The sequence below is a fragment of the Staurois parvus genome, unplaced genomic scaffold (genome assembly GCF_062004578.1).
Source record: "Staurois parvus isolate SC_StPar_1 unplaced genomic scaffold, SC_StPar_1.0 ptg001008l, whole genome shotgun sequence".
NCBI lineage: Eukaryota > Metazoa > Chordata > Amphibia > Anura > Ranidae > Staurois > Staurois parvus.
This window is the reverse complement of record NW_028318804.1, coordinates 984,123-1,010,094: the sequence shown is the minus strand read 5'-3', so window position 1 is coordinate 1,010,094 and position 25,972 is coordinate 984,123. Positions and strand designations below refer to the sequence as shown.

The window sequence follows — 25,972 nt, the reverse complement described above, 5'->3', positions numbered from 1 at the left end:
TCTGAATTATAACAGAGCTCCCGTTGCTGACGGTGTACACAATGTGTATGCCATCCTCTCCGACCCCTGAACCTTGGGGTGTCAGAGAAGAGGCTGCATATCCAGCTTTATCCAATCAGCAACAGCTTAGCGGACACACCATCTTACCCATAAATCTCACACTCCTGGGTACAGAAGTGGATAGAAGTGCAAAAACTGAAACAACTTATAAAATGAAAATAACTTATGTAAACACGGTTTGACAACCAGACCTTAAAACCAAATTCCCAGAAAAGGGAAAACAATAAAACACATCAATTATAACCCAGCTCCCAACGTGGGAACACATTAGGTATAACCAATCAAAGTGCAGGGGTGTTGGGACCGGATGGGCCTAGATATAAATGGCTCTATTTGGTGTACGGCTCCATCCTGCAGCTCCACAAACGCTTCACATTAGCTGACATTTTTTCTTCCTGGTGAACGAACTATGCGTGCGTTCGATTTCCTCAATGATTCCCAGGAAAACCAGTTTGCTATCCTGCAAAAGACAAAAGATTTTGATGAGATGCTGAATGCAAGAGATGCTTTGCAGAACAAACAGATTCCTCTTTTTAAGCCTACAATTATACATGAGGTATATCAAATCAATAGCGCAGCGCTAAGCTATAAATGATGACAATCACATGACAGATAAGACAAGTGTCCAAAAAAGAAACAAACACATACAAAAAATATGTGGGATGCAGTATCATTCAGAAGACTAATGGAAGTGCTTCCAAAGTGCAAAACCCAGTAAACATTTATTTACAAAAATTGGTTCTAAAAGGCTCAAAATTTTTTAGCTTCATGCATTCTATGCATGAAGGTAAAAAACCTGTGTGCAGCATCCCCTCCAGCCCCCTCAATACTTACCTGAACCTCATCGCAATCCAGCGATGTGAATGACAGCCTCGGCTGTCTCGAGTCTCTGCTTCTTCATTAGCTGAGACAGTTTCTCATTGACTGCTGTCAATCACAGCCAGTCAGCCAATGAAGAGATAGGGGGCCACAGCTCCGTGAGTGAATGGACACACGGAGGAGTGGGTGCCCCTATAGCAAGCTGCTTGCTCTGGGGGCACCCGACAGACCGGAGGAGCCAGGAGAATCTGCAGGTGACCGGAGAAGAGGAGGATCCAGGCTGCTCTGTGTGATGGTTTTGCACAGAGCAGCCTGGATTCTCCTCTTCTCAGGTCCCCTGCAGGTTCTCCTGGCTCCTCCTACCTGTCGGGTGCCCCCAGAGCAAACAGCTTGCTCTGGGGGCACCCACTGCTCTGTTAAGTATAGACATGTTTGTTATTTTACAAAAAAAAAAAAAGAACCTTTAAAATTGCTTTAAACACTTACAGGAGATATATATAGAGAGCAGTGCATTGCGCCCTCCTGTAGCCCATCCCCCCAAGCGACGTCATCTGTGATGAAATGTGTTGGCAGGGGCCTAATGGAATGACGTCATCACGCACCAAGACTGATTGGAAGAGCGGGACCAAACTAAGATAGCCCAAAGGAACGCCAAAGCACACTCTGTATATGCGCTATATGGCCAGTCTCAGCCTTGTCATATTGCAAGTGCTTAAGCTGTTTATTTAAAAAATGTTTACTTCCTTTGAGTGTAGGTTGGTCCTGTTCCTCCAATCAGTCTTGCTGCATAATGATGTTACTCCCTTAGGCCCTGCCTGACGCATTTCATCACTGATGAGGTCAGAGGGGTGGGCCAAGGGAAGAAGTCACGCAACGCTCTCTATATACATCTCCTGTGTTTAAGCTGTTTTTATAAAACCGTTTACTAGGTTTTACACTATAAAAGCGCTTCCAATTGTCTTTTGAGTGATACTGCAGCCCAAGTGTTTGGAGCAGAGGTGATCCATCAGCCAGAGGGTGGCCCTAATTAATCCCACAAGAGCTGACTGATCATTTGCTAGATAGGGAACGGAGTCACCAAAGATCCATTATCTCCTGCGTTCAAAGACTCAGATCAAACAGACGTTAGTAACAAGCAGCGTGTTGTGTGTTCATCCGCTGGTGATCAGAGGTTGTGCAGCTCTATCATGAAGCTGGGGAAGCTTAATAAAACTGTAGAGGAAGATGAAAGAAAGAGCGCACAAACCTTGCGCATTACCTCAATAAATAGTGACTAATTTAGTCGCTAAACAGGCTGAACTACTGTAATACTGACACTCAGTGGCTGAATATCTCCTTGCCATGGGAACTCTGCCATACTGAAGTCTCTATCTGCTCAACCCAGCTCTGATGAAGAAGGGAGCACCCTTCAAAACGCGTTAGTCTTCACCCCCCCCTTTTGGATTTACCTGTAACCGTTTGGATTATGGTTACTTATGCCTGTTATACCATCACTTTGTGAGTATATTTCCTTATTAATAAAATTAGTCACTATTTGAGGTAATGCGCAAGGTTTTTGTGCTCTCTTTCATCTTCTTCTAGATAGGGAATGGTCCTGTCCTTTCTGGTAAGCAGCTGTTTTCTCTGGTTCTTCCACACGTGGATGAAGACAACTCAAGAACTGGGTTCTGAGCCTTTTGTGGAATTGTTTGCAAGATTTTATATACTTTGCTTGAGTTGGACTTTTTTCTTTTACATTTGCACAGGACTTTATTATTATTTTTTGGATTTCGGTGGACTTTTCTTTTCCTTTTTTTTTTTACACATATTTTTCTTGGATGTATTTTATATTTTTGGACACTTATCTTGTTATCTGTCATGTGATTGTCATTATTTATAATTTAGCGCTGCACTATTGATTTGATATGTGTCTTTTCGAGCTTAGTATCACAGGCTTTATTTGTCCTAGCAGCTTATATTTGGAAATACACCTGAGCGCAAACATTTTTTATTTTTTAATTATACATGATGATTAACCTCCCTAGCGGCATTCCCGAGTGTAGCTCGGGGTAATATTTCAGTACCAAAAGCAGTAACCTCGAGATACACTCGGGCTTACCATGCGGCACTGCCTAGGGATTCCCTGCAGAGCTTACCTTGTCCTGCGCTCCCGCGATGTGTCCCCTGCAGCGTCCCCGGCCATCTCCTCCGGCCGATGCTGGCATCCGGCTTCTGTGTTCCGGTCCCTGTGACGTCGGGACGTACGCGCGCCAGTGGCGGCGGGAAATTTGAAAATTTTAAAAAATTTAATTTTTTTCCAATCAAATTTTACATAGTAAAACATTGCTGTTTCAACCCATTTCACATACATTTTGTCCCGAGTGCTTTGTCCTGTCCCCTGTCTGCATTTTGTCTGTTCTTTCTGCCTGGAAACTGAGAAAAGTCCATGGCGTCCAAAAATTGTCCCTTTAGGTCAAAAGCGGGTTTAGATCGGCTAGAGAACAGCGATAGTAAATCAGAACCACTTGCAGAATTGAGTGATAATGATTCGTGGGGGAAATTCGTCATCAGACACTGAAAACGATTCTGCGACTTTGCTCAGCGATGTGCGAACTTGGCGCTATATTTCACATTTCAGTGTTTTTCGTTTGATTATATTATTGAATTAAATGTATTATTTTTTATGATTATTTATTAAATTATAATTTATGATTTTGTGTTTCAAATTTTATCATACCCGGGATGTTTAATTATTATTATTATTATTATTACATTGAGTTTATATAGCGCCAAAGGGTTTGCTCAGCGCTGTACAATAGGGGGGGGGGGACAATACATGGCACAGTACAACAACAACAAGCAACGTACGAGGGGTAAGAGGGCCCTACTCTTTCAAGTTTACAATCTAGGAGACTAGTATAGACTCTTGTTCGGACAGATTTCAGTGAGTTATTCCTAAAAATTACAGCCTACAATAAAAAAACTACATATTTCCATGCAAAATAATGGTACCGCTTTCAGCACCAAAAATCTGAAATAATCATACCGCCAGGGAGATTAAAGTACCAATCCACTGATAAGTATTGGTTAATGTTTAGGTGGAGACCATGAGGTTGAATAATATTCTATTTTGCAGGGACGGCGGTGGGCTGGTCCTCACCATCCTTCCTGTTAATTTTATTGACATTACCCAGTGCAAAGAAATTGTGTGCAGCTTGTTGTGGATTATCCCACTGTACGTGGAACTATACTCACCTCAGCTCCAGTGATGCAGTGTCCCCGAGCTCCCTGTGCCATGTAAATGTTTGATCCGGGCCATTTGGGTGATTTCTGTTATTATGATTTAAAAAATGAGCCAAACAACTATTTGATAATAAATGGCTTCATATGATCATCATCCTTCAATAAAAGCATTTTTTGGCATGATCAGTCATATTTTCAATATCAATGCCAAAATTTCACAATTTCTGCCAGGGTATGCAAACTTTTGAGCACAACTGTACATACATGTATGTCTTATTATAATTAAGCATTCTGGATTATTTCAAAGCTTGGCCTACTGGCTGTGGGTTTACCTCTACGCTTTTAGCAGACACTTCCATGAATGGTGATCCCCAGTTGTCTGCCAGCCTCTGACCTTCTAATGGTGACACTTGACGACTGAACAAGAGAAAGAATAGAACATCTTCATCTCAAATGGTCAAAACGTGAAGAAAGCAGAATGGATAAAAGATAATTACCTTCGTGCTGGCAGATCTTTCTTGTTCCCCACAAGAACAATCGGAGTGCTAAAACAAAAAATAAAACAATTAATTAACTAACGCTTTGTTTGTTGTCCGAGTCAAACCAAACTTATGTCAACCCAGATCAATGAGGAATGGTTAGATGAATTTAGGATGGAGCTACGAGGAACATTTTTATTACACTGTTCCCACTGTCAGAAGGTTGGGGGATGAACCATTAAGATTGGTCAATGACCCCATCGCAGCCATTGGTTCAGTCAGTGTTATTTTAGAGACCGAGCAACTGAACATCCTCCAAATATCTCAGGCCTTAGAACTAAGGAGCCACACGACACCAATGAGCAGACAATCTCTGGCAGCCAAGGAACACATTCTTCCTCTGACGGAAGCAGGCATTCCTCCAACTCATGTGATCTGAAATAAGGTGACTAATGAATGAAAATACAAACGCATTCCATTGCCTCCTTCTGAAATTGCCAGTCACCTGGCAGCCATGATGATTCTCTGCATTAAAAAAAAAACAAAATGTCTGAGCATGTTCAGAACGAGCATGCAGCAAGCACAAAAAAACTCCTGATTTACGTACTTTTTCCAAGCCAGAATCAGCATGACAACCAATAGGAGTAGTGCTGCAAAACATACATATTTCCTTTATGTCTCTAAAACAGCCTTTCTCAACCAGGGTGCCTTGGCAAAATGTCTACAAATTGCCCACAACTTGTATACAAGCCAGCGGGTGGAACAAGCCTGCCTTTTAGTTACACAACGCCACAGGTTTTCATTGTGCACCATTACCACCTTCTAGCCGCCGGCATCCTGACAACCAATGACATCATCATTTGATAAGGAGGATGTCAGCTGCCTGCACAGCATCCTAGTTTGACCTTCCCCTGCCCTTCTCCATCAGTGCTGGGGTCACATTAGCTCAGTGATGGAAAGAAACTGCAGGAGAGGAGAACCATTGGAATACTAGTCAGTACCAGTGTGCAAAAAGGTGTTTGCTTTAGAACAGGGGTGTCCAAACTTTTTTGGAAGAGTGCCAGATTTGATGAAGTGAACATGTGCGAGGGCCGACCATTTTGCCCGACATTCTGATGAACCATTAAAATTAAATGCAAATGAACTATTTTATGCAAAAGTTTATTGAAAACGGCATACTTTTCATTTTGTGACTTGGATGACAAATCTAAACAGGTGTTAAATCACTCTGCCAGCACAGGGAGAAGGAAAGCCCAAATCTCGCGAGATCTCGGAGGTCGCGAGATTTGGGCTTACCTTCTCCTTGCACTGTCTGATGACGTCAAGCCATCCTGAGCACCAATCCATTATAGCCCAAATAATACCGTATTTTTCGCTCCATAAGACGCACCTGGGTTTTAGAGGCGAAAAACAGGAAAAAAAAATTCTGAACCAATGGACTGCAGACACAGTACAGGAGATGACCAGAGACTGAGGACACAGTACAGGAGATGGCCAGAGACTGCGGACATAGTACAGGAGATGGCCAGAGACTGCGGACATTGTACAGGAGATGGCCAGAGACTGCGGACAGTACAGGAGACGGCCAGAGACTGCGGACAGTACAGGAGACGGCCAGAGACTGCGGACATACTACAGGAGACGGCCAGAGACTGCGGACATACTACAGGAGATGACCAGAGACTGCGGACATACTACAGGAGATGACCAGAGACTGCGGACATACTACAGGAGATGACCAGAGACTGCGGACATACTACAGGAGATGACCAGAGACTGCGGACATACTACAGGAGATGACCAGAGACTGCGGACACAGTACAGGAGATGACCGGAGACTGCGGACACAGTACAGGGGGTGACCAGAGACTGCTGACACAGTACAGATGACCAGAGACTGCGATGACCATTCACAAAGCAAAGCTCATGCGCAGTGGGCACCCGGCTGTCACAGAAGCCAGCGCGGGAAGACTGTGCAGCGCTGGAGCGAGGAACAGGTAAGGCCCTGCAGGAGACAACAGCTGAGCGGCCGGCCTGGTATTCTGACATGGGGGCGGCAGAAATACCGGACCGGCCGCTTTATATTCGCTCCATAAGACACACTGACATTTTCCCCCCTTTTTTGGGGGGAAAAAGTGCATCTTATGGAGTGAAAAATACGGAAAATGGTAGCCCCAGTAGTAATTCCCTGCGCACCACCTGGGATCCCTCGGCCCACATTCCGGACCCCACATATGAGCTGCCCAATATATAACTTACGGCCCTCCACTAGTGATTCTGCGAACGCCACTGAGGACTCCAGGGATCTGTTGAGCGGGAATTGACGTCATCAGCCGGCACACAGAGAAGGAAAGCCCAAAACTCACGAGATCTCGGACATCGCGAGATTTGGGCTCTCCTTCCTGCGCCAGTTGATGATGTCAAGAGATCGCTGGAGTCCTCAGTAGCTTTCAGGGAATCACTACCGGGGGCCGTAAGTTATATATTTGGGTAGCTCACCTGTGGGGCCGTTTCAGTCTGGAACGCGGGCCGCAATTGGCCCGCGGGCCGGACTTTGGACATGCCTGCTTTAGAAGAATAAATCACCTCCAATGTTGGGTGTCCTACATGTGTGGATGTTGCTGTTAGAATAGTTTTTTACATTTTAGAAAGGGGTGCCTCAAGACTGTCCATAATTTTGAAGGGTGCCTGAGGACTGTCCAAATTTTTAAAGGGTGCCTTGACTGAAAAAAGGTTGAGAAACACTGCTCTAAAATCATCCCCACCCAATGAAGATACTTATGTTGAATGTTATGTAAAGGGACCCCCACACCACCAACATGGTCCTCTATGGTCAGACATACCCTCTCCATGCTCAAACACATCGCCTCTATGGTCAGACATACCCTCTCCATGCTCAAACACATCGCCTCTATGGTCAGACATACCCTCTCCATGCTCATACGCACCCCCTCTATGGTCAGACATACCCTCTCCATGCTCAAACACATCGCCTCTATGGTCAGACATACCCTCTCCATGCTCATACGCACCCCCTCTATGGTCAGACATACCCTCTCCATGCTCAAACACATCGCCTCTATGGTCAGACATACCCTCTCCAACTCAAACACAACCCCTCTATGGTCAGACATACCCTCTCCATGCTCATACGCACCCCCTCTATGGTCAGACATACCCTCTCCATGCTCAAACACATCGCCTCTATGGTCAGACATACCCTCTCCAACTCAAACACAACCCCTCTATGGTCAGACATACCCTCTCCATGCTCAAACGCACCCGCTCTATGGTCAGACATACCCTCTCCAACTCAAACACAACCCCTCTATGGTCAGACATACCCTCTCCATGCTCAAACGCACCCCCTCTATGGTCAGACATACCCTCTCCAACTCAAACACAACCCCTCTATGGTCAGACATACCCTGTCAGGAATGGACTGGCCAGCAATGGTGGGACTCACCTGCCTTTTGATCTGCAGTACCAGGGCTGGCCAGCGGGTGCTCCCAGCAATCAGAGACTCAACCTTTCAGCCAGCTAACACCTGGAACTGATGATACTGGTGTATTTAAGGGATGGCCAGACTTGCAGACTCTGCCTTGGCGTTGTGTTTGTCCTGGGCCCTGTATCTGTCCTGCATCCTGTTTCTGTTCCTTTGCTGACCCTGCCTGATCTGAACCGCTGCTGACTTCTCCTGCTCTGATCCCGGCTCGCTCCTGACCATCCCTCTGCCTGACCCTCTGTACCACGCTGCTTGCTACCTGTTCTGATCCCTGGCTTGTGACCCTGACCATCCCTCTGCCTGACCCTCTGTACTACGCTGCTAGCTACCTGCTGAACCTGGCCTGTGACCCCGACCCATCTCCGCTTGCTCCCCCTGTACCTACCTGCCCTATTGATATTGACTCGGCCTGCCTGACGACGCTTGCTTGTATGTACTGTTATCTGTGGGTGGTTGGTTTGGTTTGTTTGCACTGTATTATGTTTTAGTATTGCACTGCGTTTATGTTTGTATGGTTAGTGTTAATAAATTATATTGTTTATCACATATCTGAAGTCTGCGTTTCCCTGCGTCAGTCACATACCTCTGGTCACACCTGGGAGCCCTGACATTACACCAAGGCCAATCCTGACCAGAAGTGGCTGCACAGGGAAGCCATCTTGGCTTGTTGCTGGGAAGGATGGATCTGGATGAGGTTGAGTATTTATCTCTGCTAGTGTTTGATGACAGAGAGTATGCTTATCAGACTCTGAAGGAGTATACCCGGGATGAACTGCTAGAATGTATACGGCTCGCTCTTGTTCTAGTAGATCAGGGCACAGAGTTCTCTGAGGTGCAGCCATTGATTAAGGTTTGTGTTGAGTTGGTTTCATCTGGTTTCCCCGAATGCAGGGATGAATTTTTGCCACCATTTAGTGCAGACCAGGTAGAGTCCCTGGTATGGTTATTAGAGGATGATGTGGGTTACTTTCTGGAGCGTTATTCCACATGTTCACCACAGATACTAAGAGATTGTATAAACGCAGTGCAGTCATTGGTCAGACAGGCTTTGTGTAAGCTCAGCTTTGTTCAACCCATATTGCAGACATGGACAGACTTGTTGCACCCAGCCTCAGTCAGCTTACAAAGACCCAGTCCTGCTTCTAATCTATTTCCTCAAAGCTCTACTCCTGTATTCCCAACAACTCCCCCAGTTACAGCCCAGTATACTTGGCTATCTACCGCATGTCAGTACCCTGTTCCCACTCGCTGCACCTATCCTGCCTTTAACCCTGTAAAAAAGCCCTCTGTAGCAACTGCTCCCTCTCCTGTTCCATCCTCCAGTTCTTCTCTGTCTCCAGCTGCTCCATTCGTTTGCAGACCTGCGTTTACTTGCAGTGCTCCAGTAGTTAAAACCAGAAAAAAGCGAAAATTCTTTCCAACCAATACCATCCTGCCAGTATCCAAACCGGTGAACCTGCCTTCCGTGGTTCAGCCTGATTCCTCTACTCAGCCTGAAGCCTCTACTCAGCCTGAAGCCTGTACTCGGCCTGAAGCCTGTACTCGGCCTGATGCCTGTACTCGGCCTGATGCCTGTACTCAGCCTGATGCCTGTACTCAGCCTGATGCCTGTACTCAGCCTGATGCCTGTCTTCGGCCTGGAGCCTCTACTCGGCCTGAAGCCTCTACTCGGCCTGAAGCCTCTACTCAGCCGGACGCCGGCATTCAGCCTGATGCCTCTACCCAGCATGATGAACTGATCCAGCCTGACGATCCTATTAGGCCAGTTGACTCGATGCCCGCTGTTGATCCAGATGATCCGGTACCTGATCCGGTGCCCGCTATCGTGCCAATTGACTCAGAGCCCGCTGTCGTACCTGGTGACTCGGTGCCCACTGCCTTGCCAGATGACGCGGTGCCCGCTGGCGAGCCAAATGACCTGATGCCTGGTGACCCAGGGCCCGCTGTCATACCTGGTGACCCGATGCCCGCTGTTGAGCCAGACGATCCAATGCCTGGTGACCCAGTGCCCACTGTCGTGCCTGTTGACTCGGAGCCCACTGCCTTGCCAGATGACGCGGTGCCCGCTGTCGAGCCAAATGACCTGATGCCTGGTGACCCGATGCCCGCTGTCCTGTCAGACGATCCAATGTCTGACCCAGTGCCCACGGTCATACCAGTTGACTCGGAGCCCACTGCCTTGCCAGATGACGCGGTGCCCGCTGTCGAGCCAAATGACCTGATGCCTGGTGACCCAGTGCCCGCTGTCATACCTGGTGACCCGATGCCTGCTGTCGAGCCAGACAATCCGGTACCTGATGACCCGGTGCCCACTGTCGAGCCAAATGACCTGATGCCTGGTGACCCGATGCCCGCTGTCCAGCCAGACGATCCAATGTCTGACCCAGTGCCAGCGGTCATGCCAGTTGACTCGGAGCCCACTGTCGTGCCTGGTGACTCGGTGCCCGCCGCTTCGCCTGGGGGCCCGAGACCTGTCGCTCCGCCTGGGGGTCCGGCGCCCGCCGCTCCGCCTGGGGGTCCGGCGCCCGCTGCCCCGCCTGGGGGTCCGGCGCCCGCCGCTCCGCCTGAGGGCCCGAGACCTGTCGCTCCGCCTGGGCGTCCGGCGCCCGCCGCTCCGCCTGAGGGCCCGAGACCTGTCGCTCCGCCTGGGGGTCCGGCGCATGCCGCTCCGCCTGAGGGCCCGAGACCTGTCGCTCCGCCTGGGGGTCCGGCGCCCGCCGCTCCGCCTGAGGGCCCGAGACCTGTCGCTCCGCCTGGGGGTCCGGCGCCCGCCGCTCCGCCTGAGGGCCCGAGACCTGTCGCTCCGCCTGGGGGTCCGGCGCCCGCCGCTCCGCCTGAGGGTCCGGCTCCCGCCGCTCCGCCTGGGGGCCCGGCGCCCCGCCCGGGGGCCCGATGCCGGTCGCCCCGCCCGGGGGCCCGGTGCCGGTCGCCCCGCCCGGGGGCCCGGTGCCGGTCGCCCCGCCCGGGGGCCCGGTCGCCCCGCCCGGGGGCCCGGTGCCGGTCGCTCCGCCCGGTGGCCCGCTGCTCCGCCCGGTGGCCCGCTGCTCCGCCTGGTAATCCGGTGTGCCTCTGCCCGGAGTCCAGCCCGATGTGCCTCTGCCCGGAGTCCAGCCCGATGTGCCTCTGCCCGGAGTCCAGCCCGATGTGCCTCTGCCCGGAGTCCAGCCCGATGTGCCTCTGCCCAAAGTTTAGCCCGATGTGCCGCTGCCCGGAGTCCAGCCCGATGTGCCGCTGCCCGGAGTCCAGCCCGGTGTGCAAGTCTTTGATATCCCGCCAGTTACCAGACCCGGGCGGTGGAACATTTTGCCCAGCTAGGACTGTTTGGAGCGTCCTGAGGCCGCTCCTTGAGGGGGGGGTACTGTCAGGAATGGACTGGCCAGCAATGGTGGGACTCACCTGCCTTTTGATCTGCAGTACCAGGGCTGGCCAGCGGGTGCTCAAAGCAATCAGAGACTCAACCTTTCAGCCAGCTAACACCTGGAACTGATGATACTGGTGTATTTAAGGGATGGCCAGACTTGCAGACTCTGCCTTGGTGTTGTGTTTGTCCTGTGTCCTGTATCTGTCCTGCATCCTGTTTCTGTTCCTTTGCTGACCCTGCCTGATCTGAACCGCTGCTGACTTCTCCTGCTCTGATCCCGGCTTGCTCCTGACCATCCCTCTGCCTGACCCTCTGTACCACGCTGCTTGCTACCTGTTCTGATCCCTGGCTTGTGACCCTGACCATCCCTCTGCCTGACCCTCTGTACTATGCTGCTAGCTACCTGCTGAACCTGGCCTGTCTCCGCTTGCTCCCCCTGTACCTACCTGCCCTATTGATATTGACCCGGCCTGCCTGACGACGCTTGCTTGTATGTACTGTTATCTGTGGGTGGGTGGTTGGTTTGGTTTGTTTGCACTGTATTATGTTTTAGTATTGCACTGCGTTTATGTTTGTATGGTTAGTGTTAATAAATTATATTGTTTATCACATATCTGAAGTCTGCGTTTCCCTGCGTCAGTCACACACCTCTGGTCACACCTGGGAGCCCTGACATACCCTCTCCATGCTCAAACACACCCCCTCTACAGTCAGACATACCCTCTCCATGCTCAAACACATCGCCTCTATGGTCAGACATACCCTCTCCATGCTCAAACACATCGCCTCTATGGTCAGACATACCCTCTCCATGCTCAAACACATCGCCTCTATGGTCAGACATACCCTCTCCATGCTCAAACACATCGCCTCTATGGTCAGACATACCCTCTCCATGCTCAAACACATCGCCTCTATGGTCAGACATACCCTCTCCATACTCAAACATACCCCCTCTATGGTCAGACATACCCTCTCCATGCTAATACACAACCCCTATATGGTCAGACATACCCTCTCCATGCTCAAACACATCGCCTCTATGGTCAGACATACAGTACCCTCTCCATGCTCAAACACACCCCCTCTACAGTCAGACATACCCTCTCCATGCTAATACACAACCCCTATATGGTCAGACACACCCTCTCCGGGTGAGAACTGAGTGGTGTGGCTGTTACTCAGCTCTGCAAAGCAGGGAGAAAAAAACAGCCATATAATAAAGTAAAAGCAGCAAATATAACACATTGTTAGGCACACAACCCCTTGATTGCCCCTAGATGTTAACCCCTATCCAACCAGTGTCACTGTGTACAGTATTAGCACTGGTCACTGTTTTAGTGTTACTATTGATGTCAGTGTCAATTAGTGTACCTCCCAGCCACCGTCAGCTAGCACTAGCACCAGATTGCCCGCCACACTATCACAGTCCCACAATAAGTCACTGATTATGGCCATTACCAGTTTAGCATTATAGATGCATAAATTTTAGTATATATATATATATATATATATATATATATATATATATATATACACACACTATAGTTTGTAGATGATATAACTTTTACACAAACCAATATACACTTACTGATACTTTTTTTTTTTTTTTTTTTTTTTTTTTTTACAAAAATCGTAGCACAATACATTTTGGCCTAAAGTTATGAAGAAATTAGATTTTTTTATGGGATATGTTTTATGAAAGAAAATATTGTTTTTTTTTTTTTTTAAAATGTCTGGTCGTTTTTTGTTTATATAATAAAAAATGTAAAAAACCCAGTGCAGATAAAATACCACCAAAAAGAAAGCTCTATTTCTGTGAAAAAATTATATAAATTTAATTTGCGTACATCGTTGCATGACCGAGCAATTGCCAATTAATGTAACATGCTAAATAGCACAAAATGCCCTGGTTATGAAGCGGGTAAAACCTTCCGGAGGTCAAGTGGTTAAAGTGACAGCTACCTCCTGGTAGTGTATGGTGCCAGCTTTAATGTCATTTATGTTTTTCTTATCTAACCACAAGTTGCTTCAAATTTACAAACCTGCCATAGCATAAATACAGTTACTGCCATTGCTGTCCTCCTAAAAATGCTAGTTGCTTGGCTGTCATGCTGGTCCTCTGGCTTCAATGGTCACTGGCCTGGAACAAATATGCAGGTGATTGGATCAGTGATTCAGAATGTTGAAGCAAAAGGTCCCAGAACAACAGCCAGGCAACTAGTCTTATAAGGAGACATCAGTCAAGGAAGCCTCCATGTTTTTCTCATGATATTTTTTCCTCTCAGCAGACCAATAATGGTAGGAAAGCTGTCTGTGGCTCATTATGTATGTGTGTGCATGTAAGATAAGGACCTTAGATTGTAAGCTCCTCAGGGGCAGATGTGAATGAATAATATGTAAAGTGCTGCATAAATTAACAGTACTATATAAATACCTATACTTATTAAAAAATACTTACCAGCCTATTCCTCGTCTCTCCTGCAACTTTTGGTGCAACACATTTGCAATCTGAAAGCTGAAATGTGAATTAAAAGACATTATTTTTTTTCTCAAACATGAGGAGAAGCAAGAGACATGAAATACTAAAAATCGAAACTCGTAAAGGAATCTACACAGCGGACCACATTAAATCCATTTACACCAGGGAGAGCCATAGGGGAACAGCCCAGAACTCTGCACTAACCTTATTAGGGAATCCACAAAGTAGATTCTGAGTTGTTGACTTTAGTACATATAGCAGTAGGAAGAAGAGAGCCGGGAGGAGGTGCAGGCTGTACTCTCTCCCTCTTGTCTATATTGTGGGAACTCGCTTCAACGTGGTAGAGCTTTTAAACGCAAACAGCTACTCGCTTTCTTTTTCAGGGCCTTTTTAGCCCACTTTTATTTAAATGAAAGTTCAAACAGAAGTTTCCCACACAGGGGTATCGATCATCCACAAAACAACGGTTCAGCCTCCTGGCTTACACTCAGCTTGCTGTCTGTCTCGTCCAGACTTCTTCCCAAAAATATGGCACTTGCACACCGCTGGCCTCTAGCACACAGCTAGTCTCTAGCAGCCCCTTGCTGCTTTTGGCTTCCACCTCTCCTAGGTGGAGCCCACCTGACTTCCAGGCAGTGACCTCCCGTCTTCCAAGTGGAGCCCTCCTGACTCCCATCTGCCAGGGTGGAGCCCAGAACTCTGATCCTGACTCTCTGAAAAGGCCTGCACACACCTGTGCAATCAGTCTCCTGGCCATTCCCAAAACCTGGTCCCAGGATTGGAGATTTCATCCCTCCCAGATCTCTTTGAAATCTCCAGGCTCCAGATCCCAAAACAGACCTTACAAACAAAGGAGGAAGATGAAAAGCCACTTTCCTCCGTATCAAACACTTAGCCTGGAGCCCCTCAACCTGCCTAGTTGAGAATCCTGGGTGACAGATTGCCACACTGTCACAATATATAGGTGGTAAGACAAAATCGTTCTCTCATCTGAATGTACAGGGTTGGGACAGTTTTTTTTGTCCTTTTGCCACGGCACCCTTGAGGACTTTTTATGGCAACCCAGGGTGTCACAGCACCCTGGTTAAGAAACACTGGTGTAGACCACAATGTACTATCTAAACCAGGGAGATCAGTAGGGGGAGAGCACAGAAATCAGCACTACCCATGTAAAGGTGCCTACAGGGTAGACCACAGTACATTATCTACACCAGGCAGATCATTAGGGGATCAGCCTAACACTCTGCATTATCCATGTACAGTATGGGTGTCAGTAGATGAAAAGGTCAGAACTATGCACTAACCTTGTAAGCTAGCCTACAGAGAAGAACGCAATGTAATATTTAACCCAAGTAGATCAATAGGGGAGCATCACAGAACTGCACTAACCTGGTAAGGGAGTCTACAGTGTAAAACACAATGTACCATCTACACCACGGAGATCCAAGAACTCTGTATTTACCTTGTTGGAGAATCCACAGAGCAAACCATATTATACCTTCCACACCACGGAGATCAGTGGGGAACAGCCGAGATCTTGGTACTAACCTTGTAAGGGAATCCACAGAATAGACCACGATGTATCCATCTACACCGATAAAAAAGGATGGAGGAAGGAAAGAGAATTCCAACTGTGTATAGTTGGAAGACAATTTATGTCAGACATAGCTACAAAATGTCATCATTACACCCTAACAAAGCAGAAACAAGTACTTACGTGACATGCTGTGTCCACCACATCCAATTCATATTGATCAGTTCCCACATCAAATGTTTTGGTCCAAGCTGAGGAGCAAACACAAATGAAAAATGAAAGTGTAACCTTTTTGTTTTATCTTTGAATACCACGTAGAAGGTTGAGAGGCTCTGCCAGTTTTCTTACTGCTGTCTTGGTTCCATTGGAGATTTCCTCATGGTCCTCCCCACTAGAACAGGAAGTGAGAGCAAATCCCTGCATGGCAGGGTGCTAGGGGAAACCCTGGATTCTGAACTATCCGTTCAGGCCCACATCCAATCCCTGTCCAAATCATGCCGCCTCAACCTTCGCAACATCTCCAGAATACGCCCCTTTTAACCAATGATACCACAAAGCTCGTAATTTACTCCCTGGTCATCTCTTGTCTCGACTACTGCAACTAACTCCTCATTGGCTTACCTTTACATAGGCTATCCCCCCTCCAGTCCATCATGAATACTGCTGCCAGGCTCATCCACCTTACCAAGCGTTCAGTGTCTGCTACCCCTCTCTGCCAATCTCTGCACTGGTTTCCACTCAGTGTCCTCCACCCCTCTCTGCCAATCCCTCCACTGGCTTCCACTCAGTGTCCTCTACCCCTCTCTGCCAATCCCTCCACTGGCCTCCACTCAGTGTCCTCCACCCCTCTCTGCCAATCCCTCCACTGGCCTCCACTCAGTGTCCTCCACCCCTCTCTGCCAATCCCTCCACTGGCCTCCACTCAGTGTCCTCACCCCTCTCTGCCAATCCCTCCACTGACGTCCACTTAGTGTCCTCCACCCCTCTCTGCCAATCCCTCCACTGACGTCCACCCAGTGTCCTCCACCCCTCTCTGCCAATCCCTCCACTGACGTCCACTCAGTGTCCTCCACCCCTCTCCGCCAATCCCTCCACTGGCTTCCACTCGCCCAAGGAATAAAATTCAAAATACTAACAACAACTTACAAATCCATCCTCAACTCTGCCCCCAGCTACATCACCAACCTGGTCTCAAAATATCAACCAAACCGCTCTCTTCGATCCTCCCAAGACCTTTTGCTCTCTAGTTACTGTGTCACCTCCTCCCATGCTTGCCTCCAGGACTTCTCTCGAGCTTCTCCCATCCTTTGGAACTCCCTACCCCAATCTGTTCAGCTATCTCCTAATCTATCCACCTTCAGACAATCCCTGAAAACCTTTCTCTTTAAAGAAGTCTATCCTGCTTCTAAATAGTAAACTGCTTTTATTTCCTCCATCAGCTCATCCCCCCACAGCTATTACCTTTTGTATCACTCAAGCCTTCCTCCTAGATTGTAAGCTCTAACGAGCTGGGCCCTCTGTGTCCTCTTGTACCAAACTGTATTGAAACTGCAATGTCTACCTTCATTTTGTAAAGCGCTGCGCAAACTGTTGGTGCTATATAAATCCTGTATAATAATAATAATAATCTCCCAATACAGCCAACGAATGTCATAAAAATCTGCTGGGATTTATATTATGTTACTGTTGTCTGCAGAGGTTCTCATTTTTCCAAACTGTAAATGGAAATCCACTTTAACCTGTTGGCGCCAGAGCTTCCCGGCCCTTTAAGAGTTTCAGAAGCCTGGAGGCGGGGCGGGGTTTTAGGGTCACGTGACCGCCGTGATTCGCCGTCACATGATCGGAAAAGGTCCAGATCGAAAGGGGAGATCGGGACCTTTCCGGGAGTAGCGAACATATGTGCTGGGAGCGCACAGGGCACGCACTCTCAGCACATATGTATTTTTTAATTGCACGCAAATATGTGGTCGCTCGGTATCAAGGCCCAGACGCCGAGAGGCCACATATTTGCGTGCGCTCGGCGTCAAGGGGTTAAAGTAGTAAAGTAGTTTTTTTTTATTACCTTATTACATTCTATGACAAGGTAAAAAACCTTCTGTGCTGCATGTGTCCCCCCAGCCTCCCCTTATACTTACCTGATCCCCATCTCGATCCAGCGACATTCGCAAAAGCAGTGGCTCTCTCCCTCCTGGCCGTTGGCTGCTGCTGTCAATCAAATTCAGTGATGAGGGAGCAGGGGGTAGGGCTGAGCCACACTGTTTGTCTCAATGGATGCAGACAAGGCGGCTCAGGAGTGAGCCCACATGAGTGCCCCCACAGGAAGCAGCTTCCTATATGGCACTCAGTGAAGAGGAGGAGCCAGCGGGGGACTCCAGAAGAAGATCGGGGCTCCTCTGTGCAAAACCATTGCACAGAGCAGGTAAGTATAACATATTTGTTATTTAAAAAAAAAAAACTAAAACTTTTAATTTTAGAAAGTCTTAATATTTAACACACTGAATGAAACAGCTGAAATTCACTGCACTGTACTACTTGATGGTTAGCTGGTACTTACTACTCTATGATCAACTGGTATTTACTGCTTTCTATGGTCAGCTAGTATTTACTTTCCTCTGGTCAATGGGTACTTACTGCCCTGTGGTCAGATGGTACTTGCTGTTCTCTATAGTCAGCTGGTACTTGCTGTTCTCTATGGTCAGCTGGCATTTACTGGTCTCTTTGGTCAGCTGGTACCTGCTGTTCTCTATGGTCAGCTGACATTTACTGGTCTCTTTGGTCAGCTGATACTTGCTGTTCTCTATGGTCAGGTGGTATTTACTGCTTTTCATGGTCTATGGTACTTATGCCTCTCTGTGGTCTAGGGTACTTACTGCTCTCTATAGTCAGCTCGTACTTACGGTTTCCCATGAGATATGGTACTAACTACTCTCTATGTTTGTCTGGTACTTACTCTTCTCCATTGTACTTATTTTTCACAATTCTATATGGTACTTATTCTATGATTGGCTGGTGCTTACTGCTTTCTATGGTCAACTGGTACTTATTGCTCTATGATCCGCTAATTTTTACTATTCTTTATGGTCAGCTTGTACCTACTGTTCTCTATGGTCAGCTGGTAACTACTGTTCTCTATGGTCAGCTAGTACCTACTGTTCTCTATGGTCAGCTAGTACCTACTGTTCTCTATGGTCAGCTGGTACCTACTGTTCTCTATGGTCAGCTAGTACCTACTGTTCTCTATGGTCAGCTGGTAACTACTATTCTCTACGGTCAGCTAGTAACTACTGTTCTCTATGGTCAGCTAGTACCTACTGTTCTCTATGGTCAGCTGGTAACTACTATTCTCTACGGTCAGCTAGTAACTACTGTTCTTTATGGTCAGCTAGTACCTACTGTTCTCTATGGTCACCTGGTACCTACTGTTCTCTATGGTCAGCTGGTACTTACTATTCTCTATGGTCAGCTAGTAACTACTGTTCTCTATGGTCAGTTGGTACCTACTGTTCTCTATGGTCAGCTGGTAACTACTGTTCTCTATGGTCAGCTGGTAACTACTGTTCTCTATGGTCAGCTAGTAACTACTGTTCTCTATGGTCAGCTGGTACCTACTGTTCTCTATGGTCAGCTGGTACCTACTGTTCTCTATGGTCAGCTGGTACCTACTGTTCTCTATGGTCAGCTGGTACCTACTGTTCTCTATGGTCAGCTGGTACCTACTGTTCTCTATGGTCAGCTGGTACCCACTGTTCTCTATGGTCAGCTGGTACCTACTGTTCTCTATGGTCAGCTGGTACCCACTGTTCTCTATGATCAGCTGGTACCCACTGTTCTCTATGGTCAGCTTGTACCTACTGATCTCTATGGTCAGCTAGTAACTACTGTTCTCTATGGTCAGCTAGTACCTACTGTTCTCTATGGTCAGCTGGTACCTACTATTTTCTATGGTCAGCTAGTAACTACTGTTCTCTATGGTCAGCTAGTACCTACTGTTCTCTATGGTCAGCTGGTACCTACTATTTTCTATGGTCAGCTGGTACCTACTATTTTCTATGGTCAGCTAGTAACTACTGTTCTCTATGGTCAGCGGGTACCTACTGTTCTCAATGGTCAGCTGGTAACTACTATTCTCTATGGTCAGCTAGTAACTACTGTTCTCTATGGTCAGCTGGTAACCACTGTTCTCTATGGTCAGCTGGTACCTACTGTTCTCTATGGTCAGCTGGTACCTACTGTTCTCTATGGTCAGCTTGTACCTATTATTCTCTGTGGTCAGCTAGTACCTACTGTTCTCTATAATCAGCTGGTACCTACTGTTCTCTATGGTCAGCTTGTACCTATTATTCTCTGTGGTCAGCTAGTACCTACTGTTCTCTATGGTCAGCTGGTACCTACTGTTCTCTATGGTCAGCTGGTACCTACTGTTCTCTATGGTCAGCTTTTACCTACTGGTCTCTCTGGTCAGCTAGTAATTGCTGTTCTCTATGGCATTTCTCTAGTGTCAGTTGTTACATACTGCTGGCTATGGTCCATGGTACCTACTCCTCTCTATGATCTAGGGTACTTGCTGCTTTTTATGTGGCACTCTTCGAAGAGAAGCCAAGAGCACCAGCAGGGGATCCCAGAAGAAGAGGATTGGGGCTCCTCTGTGCAAAACTATTACACAGAGCAGGTAAGTATAACATGTTTGTTATTTAATACAAACCTTTTAATGTTACTTTAGAGACTAAGTCTTAATATTTAAAGCACTGAATAAAACAGCTGAAATTCCCCGCACTTACTGTTTTGATGGTCAGCTGGTACTTACTGTTCTCTATGGTCAACTGGTACCTACTTCTCTCTATGGTCAGCTGGTACCTACTGGTCTCTATGGTCAGCTGGTACTTACTGGTCTCTATGGTCAGCTGGTACTTACTGGTCTCTATGGTCAGCTAGTACTTGCTGTTCTCTACTGATTTTAATGTTCTGAAGGGTCAGTTGCTACTTACTCCTCTATATGGTCTAGGGTACTTGCTGCTCTCTACAGTCAGCTGATACTTACTGTTCTCTATGGTACTTACAGTTCCCCATGAGTTGTGGTACGTACTGCTCTCCATGGCTGTATGGCACTTACTGTTCTCCATATAAACATATTGTTCCCTACTGTATATGGTATTTATTCTATGGTTGGTTGGTACTTGCTGCTTTCTATGATCATACGGTACTTAATGTCCTGTGTAGTCTAGGGTACTAACTGGTACTTACTGTTCTCTATAAAGTCTATGGTACTTACTGTTCTCTATAAAGTCTATGGTACTTACTGTTCTCCAACGTCGGCTCATACTCTTTTGGGAATTCTCCTTTGATAAACTGAAGCGTCAGGGATGTTTTACCTACAGATTAAAAAAAGATGTTGGAAAGGGAAATAATTGTGGAAGATAAGATCAGCAATCCAGAAATCAGGAGCCCAGGAGCAGCCTGGTATGGGATGACAGGCATAGAGGGGCCAGGGATGGGAACCCTGATGCAAAGAGGTTCAGTATGAGAAGAATGGCTCATAGAAGCCCGAAATAGGAAGCCAGGCACAGAGGAGCCTAGGATGGGAAGTCAGGCATTGAAGAGACCTGACTTATCCTTGCACACTGATTTCCTAGCATGCTGGCCTATGTATGACCTGTCAATAGCATACCCCAACATTCAGAGGTGAAAAAAGGGGTGCCAGTTTTTCACCTCAGCAATACCCCCAACTATATGGACACACCGGTTGGACAGTCTATACAGTATATAACTTGGGGTTTTTGAGTATTGTGTATATATAATCAGGAGGGTGTGTGTGTTGTATAGAGCAGTTTCTCAACCTTTTTTTCATTCAAGGCACCCTTTAAAATTATGGACAGTCCCGAGACACCCTTTAAAATTGTGGACAGTCTTGAGTCACCCCATTCTAAAATGGGGTGCCTCTAGACTGTCCATAATTTTAAAAGGGCACCCCATTCTAAAATGTAAAAACTATTCTAATAGTTTTATATAACGCAGCAACATCCACACATGTAGGACACCCAACATTAGAGGTGATTTATTCTTCTAAAGCAAATACACTTTTGCACTCTGGTACTGACTAGTATTCCAATATTTCTCTTCTCCCTCATTTTTTCTCCATCACTGAGCTAATGTGACCCCAGCACTGATGGAGAGGGGCAGGGGAGGGTCAAACTAGGATGCTGTGCAGGCAGCTGACATCCTCCTTATCAACTGATGATGTCATTGGTTATCAGGACACCAGCGGCTAGAAGGACGTAATGGTGCTCAATGAAAACCTGCTGCTTTGTGTAACTAAATGCAGGGCTTGTTCCACCAGCTGGCTTGTATACAAGTTTTGGGCAATTTTTAGACATTTTGCCAAGGCATCACTGAAGAAACCTCAAGGCACCCCAGGGTGCCTGGGCACCCTGGTTGAGAAAGACTGGTATAGTGTATATAGAACTGGGGGTGTTGGATAATGTACAGTCATGGCCAAAAATATTGTCCCCCTTGCGTTTCTGATAATGCATCACTTTGCACAGAAAACTGTCGCAATTACAAATGTTTTAGCATTCTCATTTCTTTTGTTTGTATTGGTATGACACAAAAAAGTGGAGAAACAAAAAGCAAAGTCTGACACATTCCAAACAAAAAGCCAAAAATGGACTGGTCAAAATTATTGACACCTCTTCAAAATTGAAAGAAATAATTGCATTCCAAGTTTGAGATGCTCCTGTAATTTGTAATTAAACTCACCTGTATCAATAACAGGTGCCGACAAAACAGAAATCACATTGGCAGCCAATTAACATGGTGAAAAACTAGCTCAACCTTTCTATTGTGTGTCTCTGTGTGCCACATGGAGCATGGAGAAAAGAAAGAGCAGCAAAGAATTGTCTGAGGATTTGAGAACACAAATTGTGGAAAAGCATGGACAATCTTAAGGTTACAAATCCATCTCCAGAGATCTTAATGTTCCTGTGTACACTGTGCCCAACATTGTCAAGAGGTTTACAGCCCATGGCACTGTAGGTAATCTCCCTGGACGTGGATGAAAGAGAAAAATTGATCAAAGATTGCAATATAGGATTGCTCAAATGGTGGATAAAGAACCTCGATCAACTTCCAAATTCAAGCTGACCTTCAAGCACAGGGAACAACTATGTCAGCTCACACCATACGTCGCCATCTGAATGAAAAGAGACGCTATGGTAGGAGACCCAGGAGGACTCCACTGCTAACACAGAAGAATAAAAAAGCTAGATTGGAGTTTGCCAAAACTTACCTGAGGAAGTCATAATCTTTATGGGAGAAAGTGCTGTGGACAGGCAAAACAAAATGGCAGCTTTTTGGTAAAGTCCATCATTCTGTTTCAGAAAAAGCAATGAGGCCTTTAAAGAAAATAATACAGTCCCTACAGTCACACATGGTGGGGGGCCACCAGGGGCGGACTGACAACTCATGGGGCCCCCGGGCAATAGTGGATCATGGGGCCCGTGTCCTCACCCACACTCAAAACCACACCCAAAAAAGCCTATGAAAGGTACTAGGAGGATCTCATGGGGCCCCCTACTGGCCCTGGGCCCTCGGGTAGTGCCTGAGTGCTCAAATGGTCAGTCCGCCCATGGGGGTCACTGATGTTTTGAGGTTACTTTGCTGCTTCCGGCACAGGAAGTCTTGAATGCTTGCATGGCATTATGAAATCTGAAGGCTTGCAAAGAATTCTAGGGTGCAATGCAGGGCCCAGTGTCAGAAAGTTGGGTCTCCGTCAGAGGTCATGGGTCTTACAGCAGGACAATGACCCAAAGCATACATCAATAAAGCCCCCAGAGATGGTTTCAGACAAAGCGCTGGAGAGGACTGAACTGGCCAGCAATGAGTCCAGATCTCAATCCCATAGAGCACCTGTGGAGAGATCTCAAAACAGCAGTTGGGAAAAGGAACCCTTCCGATCTGAGAGACCTGGAGCAGATGGTGAAAAAACAGCGGTCCAAAATTCCGCTAGAGAGGTGGAAGAAACTCATTGATGGTTACAGGAAGCCTTTGATTTCACTTATTTTTTCCAAGGGGTGTGCTACCGAATATTAAATTGTGGGTTCCAATAATTTTGTTCAGACCATTTTTGCGTGGAATGTGTCAGATTTGGCTTTTTCTTTCTCCACTTTTTGTGTCGTACCAATGCAAAAAAAAAAAAAAATAAGGCCAAAAAATTTCTAATTGTAAACATTGTCTGGGTGATGTGATGAATTATCTGACAGAAATGCAGGGGTGCCAATATTTTTGGCCATAACTATATATGACTGGGAGGTGCTGAGGGTGTATATATGACTGGGGGGTGTTAGATTGTGTATATATGACTGGCGGTGTTGGATGGTGTATACATGACTGGGGGGGTGTTGGATGGTGTATATATGACTGGGGGGGGTGTTGGATGGTGTATATATGACTGGGGGGGTGTTGGATGGTGTACATATGACTGGGGAGGGTGTTGGATGGTGTATATATGACTGGGAGGGGGGTTAGTGTATATATGACTGGGGGGGGTGTTGGATGGTGTATATATGACTGGGGGGGTGTTGGATGGTGTATACATGACTGGGGGGGTGTTGGATGGTGTATATATGACTGGGGGGGGGTGTTGGATGGTGTATATATGACTGGGGGGGTGTTGGATGGTGTATATATGACTGGGGGGGGTGTTGGATGGTGTATATATGACTGGGGGGGTGTTGGACGGTGTATATATGACTGGGGGGTGTTGGATGGTGTATATATGACTGGGGGGGTGTTGGACGGTGTATATATGACTGGGGGGTGTTGGATGGTGTATATATGACTGGGGGGGTGTTGGAGGGTGTATATATGACTGGGGGGGTGTTGGACGGTGTATATATGACTGGGGGGGTGTTGGACGGTGTATATATGACTGGGGGGTGTTGGATGGTGTATATATGACTGGGGGGGTGTTGGACGGTGTATATATGACTGGGGGGGGGGTGTTGGACGGTGTATATATGACTGGGGGGTGTTGGATGGTGTATATATGACTGGGGGGGTGTTGGACGGTGTATATATGACTGGGGGGGGGGTGTTGGACGGTGTATATATGACTGGGGGGTGTTGGACGGTGTATATATGACTGGGGGGTGTTGGATGGTGTATATATGACTGGGGGGGTGTTGGATGGTGTATATATGACTGGGGGGTGTTGGACGGTGTATATATGACTGGGGGGGTGTTGGATGGTGTATATATGACTGGGGGGTGTTGGACGGTGTATATATGACTAGGGGGTGTTGGATGGTGTATATATGACTGGGGGGGGTGTTGGACGGTGTATATATGACTGGGGGGGGGTGTTGGACGGTGTATATATGACTGGGGGGTGTTGGATGGTGTATATATGACTGGGGGGGTGTTGGATGGTGTATATATGACTGGGGGGGTGTTGGACGGTGTATATATGACTGGGGGGTGTTGGATGGTGTATATATGACTGGGGGGTGTTGGACGGCGTATATATGATGGATGGTGTATATATGACACATATGACTGGGGGGAATACACTTTGGCCTAAATTTATGACGAAATTTGATTTTTTTTTTTTTTTCTAAGTTTTATAGCAAAATGTCAAAAATATTGTTTTTTCTCAAAATAGTTTTTTTTTTATAGCACAAAAAATAAAAACCGCAGAGGTGATCAAATACCACCGAAAGAAAGCTCCATCTGTGGGGAAAAAAGGACGTAACTTCATTTGGGTGCAGTGTTGCATGACCGCGCAATTGTCAAAGTATCACAAAAACATCCTGGTCAGGAAGGGGGAAATCCTCTGCAGGGTGAGGGGTATCTCCATTGTCTGTATTCCTCTACAATGCTCTCTATTACTCTCCATCCCTCTGTATTGGTCCCAGGCCTTCTACCCCCCCTCCCCCAATACTCCTATTCCCGGTGAGGAGAGACCCTCAGGCCTCCATCTAATGCCCGCCATGCCCTCCTCCTCCAATGGGGCCCGGGGTACAGGTGGGTCCCTCCCATTCGGAGCACACAAATGGCCCTGTGCCATCACACAGCCCCCACCCCGATACATACCGACCGATATATACCCCAGCACGACCACTTTGCGGTATTTGGAAGTGGCCATAGCGAACGATGTCCCACCTCCCCGCGGACTCACAACTCCAGCCCGGACTTCGCAGCTCCGCCCACAAGCACTCACGGCGGCCCAACTTTTTGCCGGTTGGTTGACCGAGTAGCGGATTTCCAGTGAGTGGCGGAATGCCGAGGCGCGCTGCGCTGTGATTGGTCGGGCAGGGTTGGAGGCCGTATTTGTGGCGGGCTGTGTGTGCTCGGAGATGGAGAAGAGCGGAGAGAGGAGCGGGCACGAAGAGGAGGCGTACCTGCGTGGAGGAGGGGTTACTGGGTGTGGTGGGTGGAGGGGCCCCATGGAAGAGGCAGGTGTGTGTACGGGTGGAGGGGCCCTATGGTAACATACAGGGGGGGATATTGAGGGTGG

At 47.3% G+C, this 25,972-nt stretch overlaps 1 protein-coding gene across 1 annotated transcript; it reads right to left on the bottom strand.

The window, feature by feature from the left end:
• Positions 1 to 430: 430 nt before the first annotated feature.
• On the bottom strand, positions 431 to 25,600 carry LOC149441268 (GTPase RhebL1-like). The gene is made up of 8 exons (XM_089657559.1): positions 25,549 to 25,600; positions 20,760 to 20,831; positions 15,646 to 15,713; positions 15,477 to 15,559; positions 13,908 to 13,964; positions 4,599 to 4,646; positions 4,434 to 4,518; positions 431 to 520 (listed from the first exon to the last, which is right to left on the bottom strand). Exons 1-8 carry the CDS (start codon positions 25,598 to 25,600, stop codon positions 431 to 433), a joined length of 555 nt encoding a protein of 184 aa, XP_089513685.1.
• Between the last annotated feature and the right edge of the window lie 372 nt (positions 25,601 to 25,972).

Coding starts and splice junctions, on each gene's coding strand:
- LOC149441268 (XM_089657559.1), bottom strand. CDS start 25,600: ATGGCCACTTCCAAATACCGCAAAGTGGTCGTGCTGGGGTATATATCG. Junction 13,965..15,476: donor TCTGTGGATTCCCTTACAAG/GTTAGTACCAAG, acceptor TTCACATTTCAG/CTTTCAGATTGCAAATGTGT. Junction 4,647..13,907: donor GAGAGACGAGGAATAGGCTG/GTAAGTATTTTT, acceptor TTTTTGTTTTAG/CACTCCGATTGTTCTTGTGG.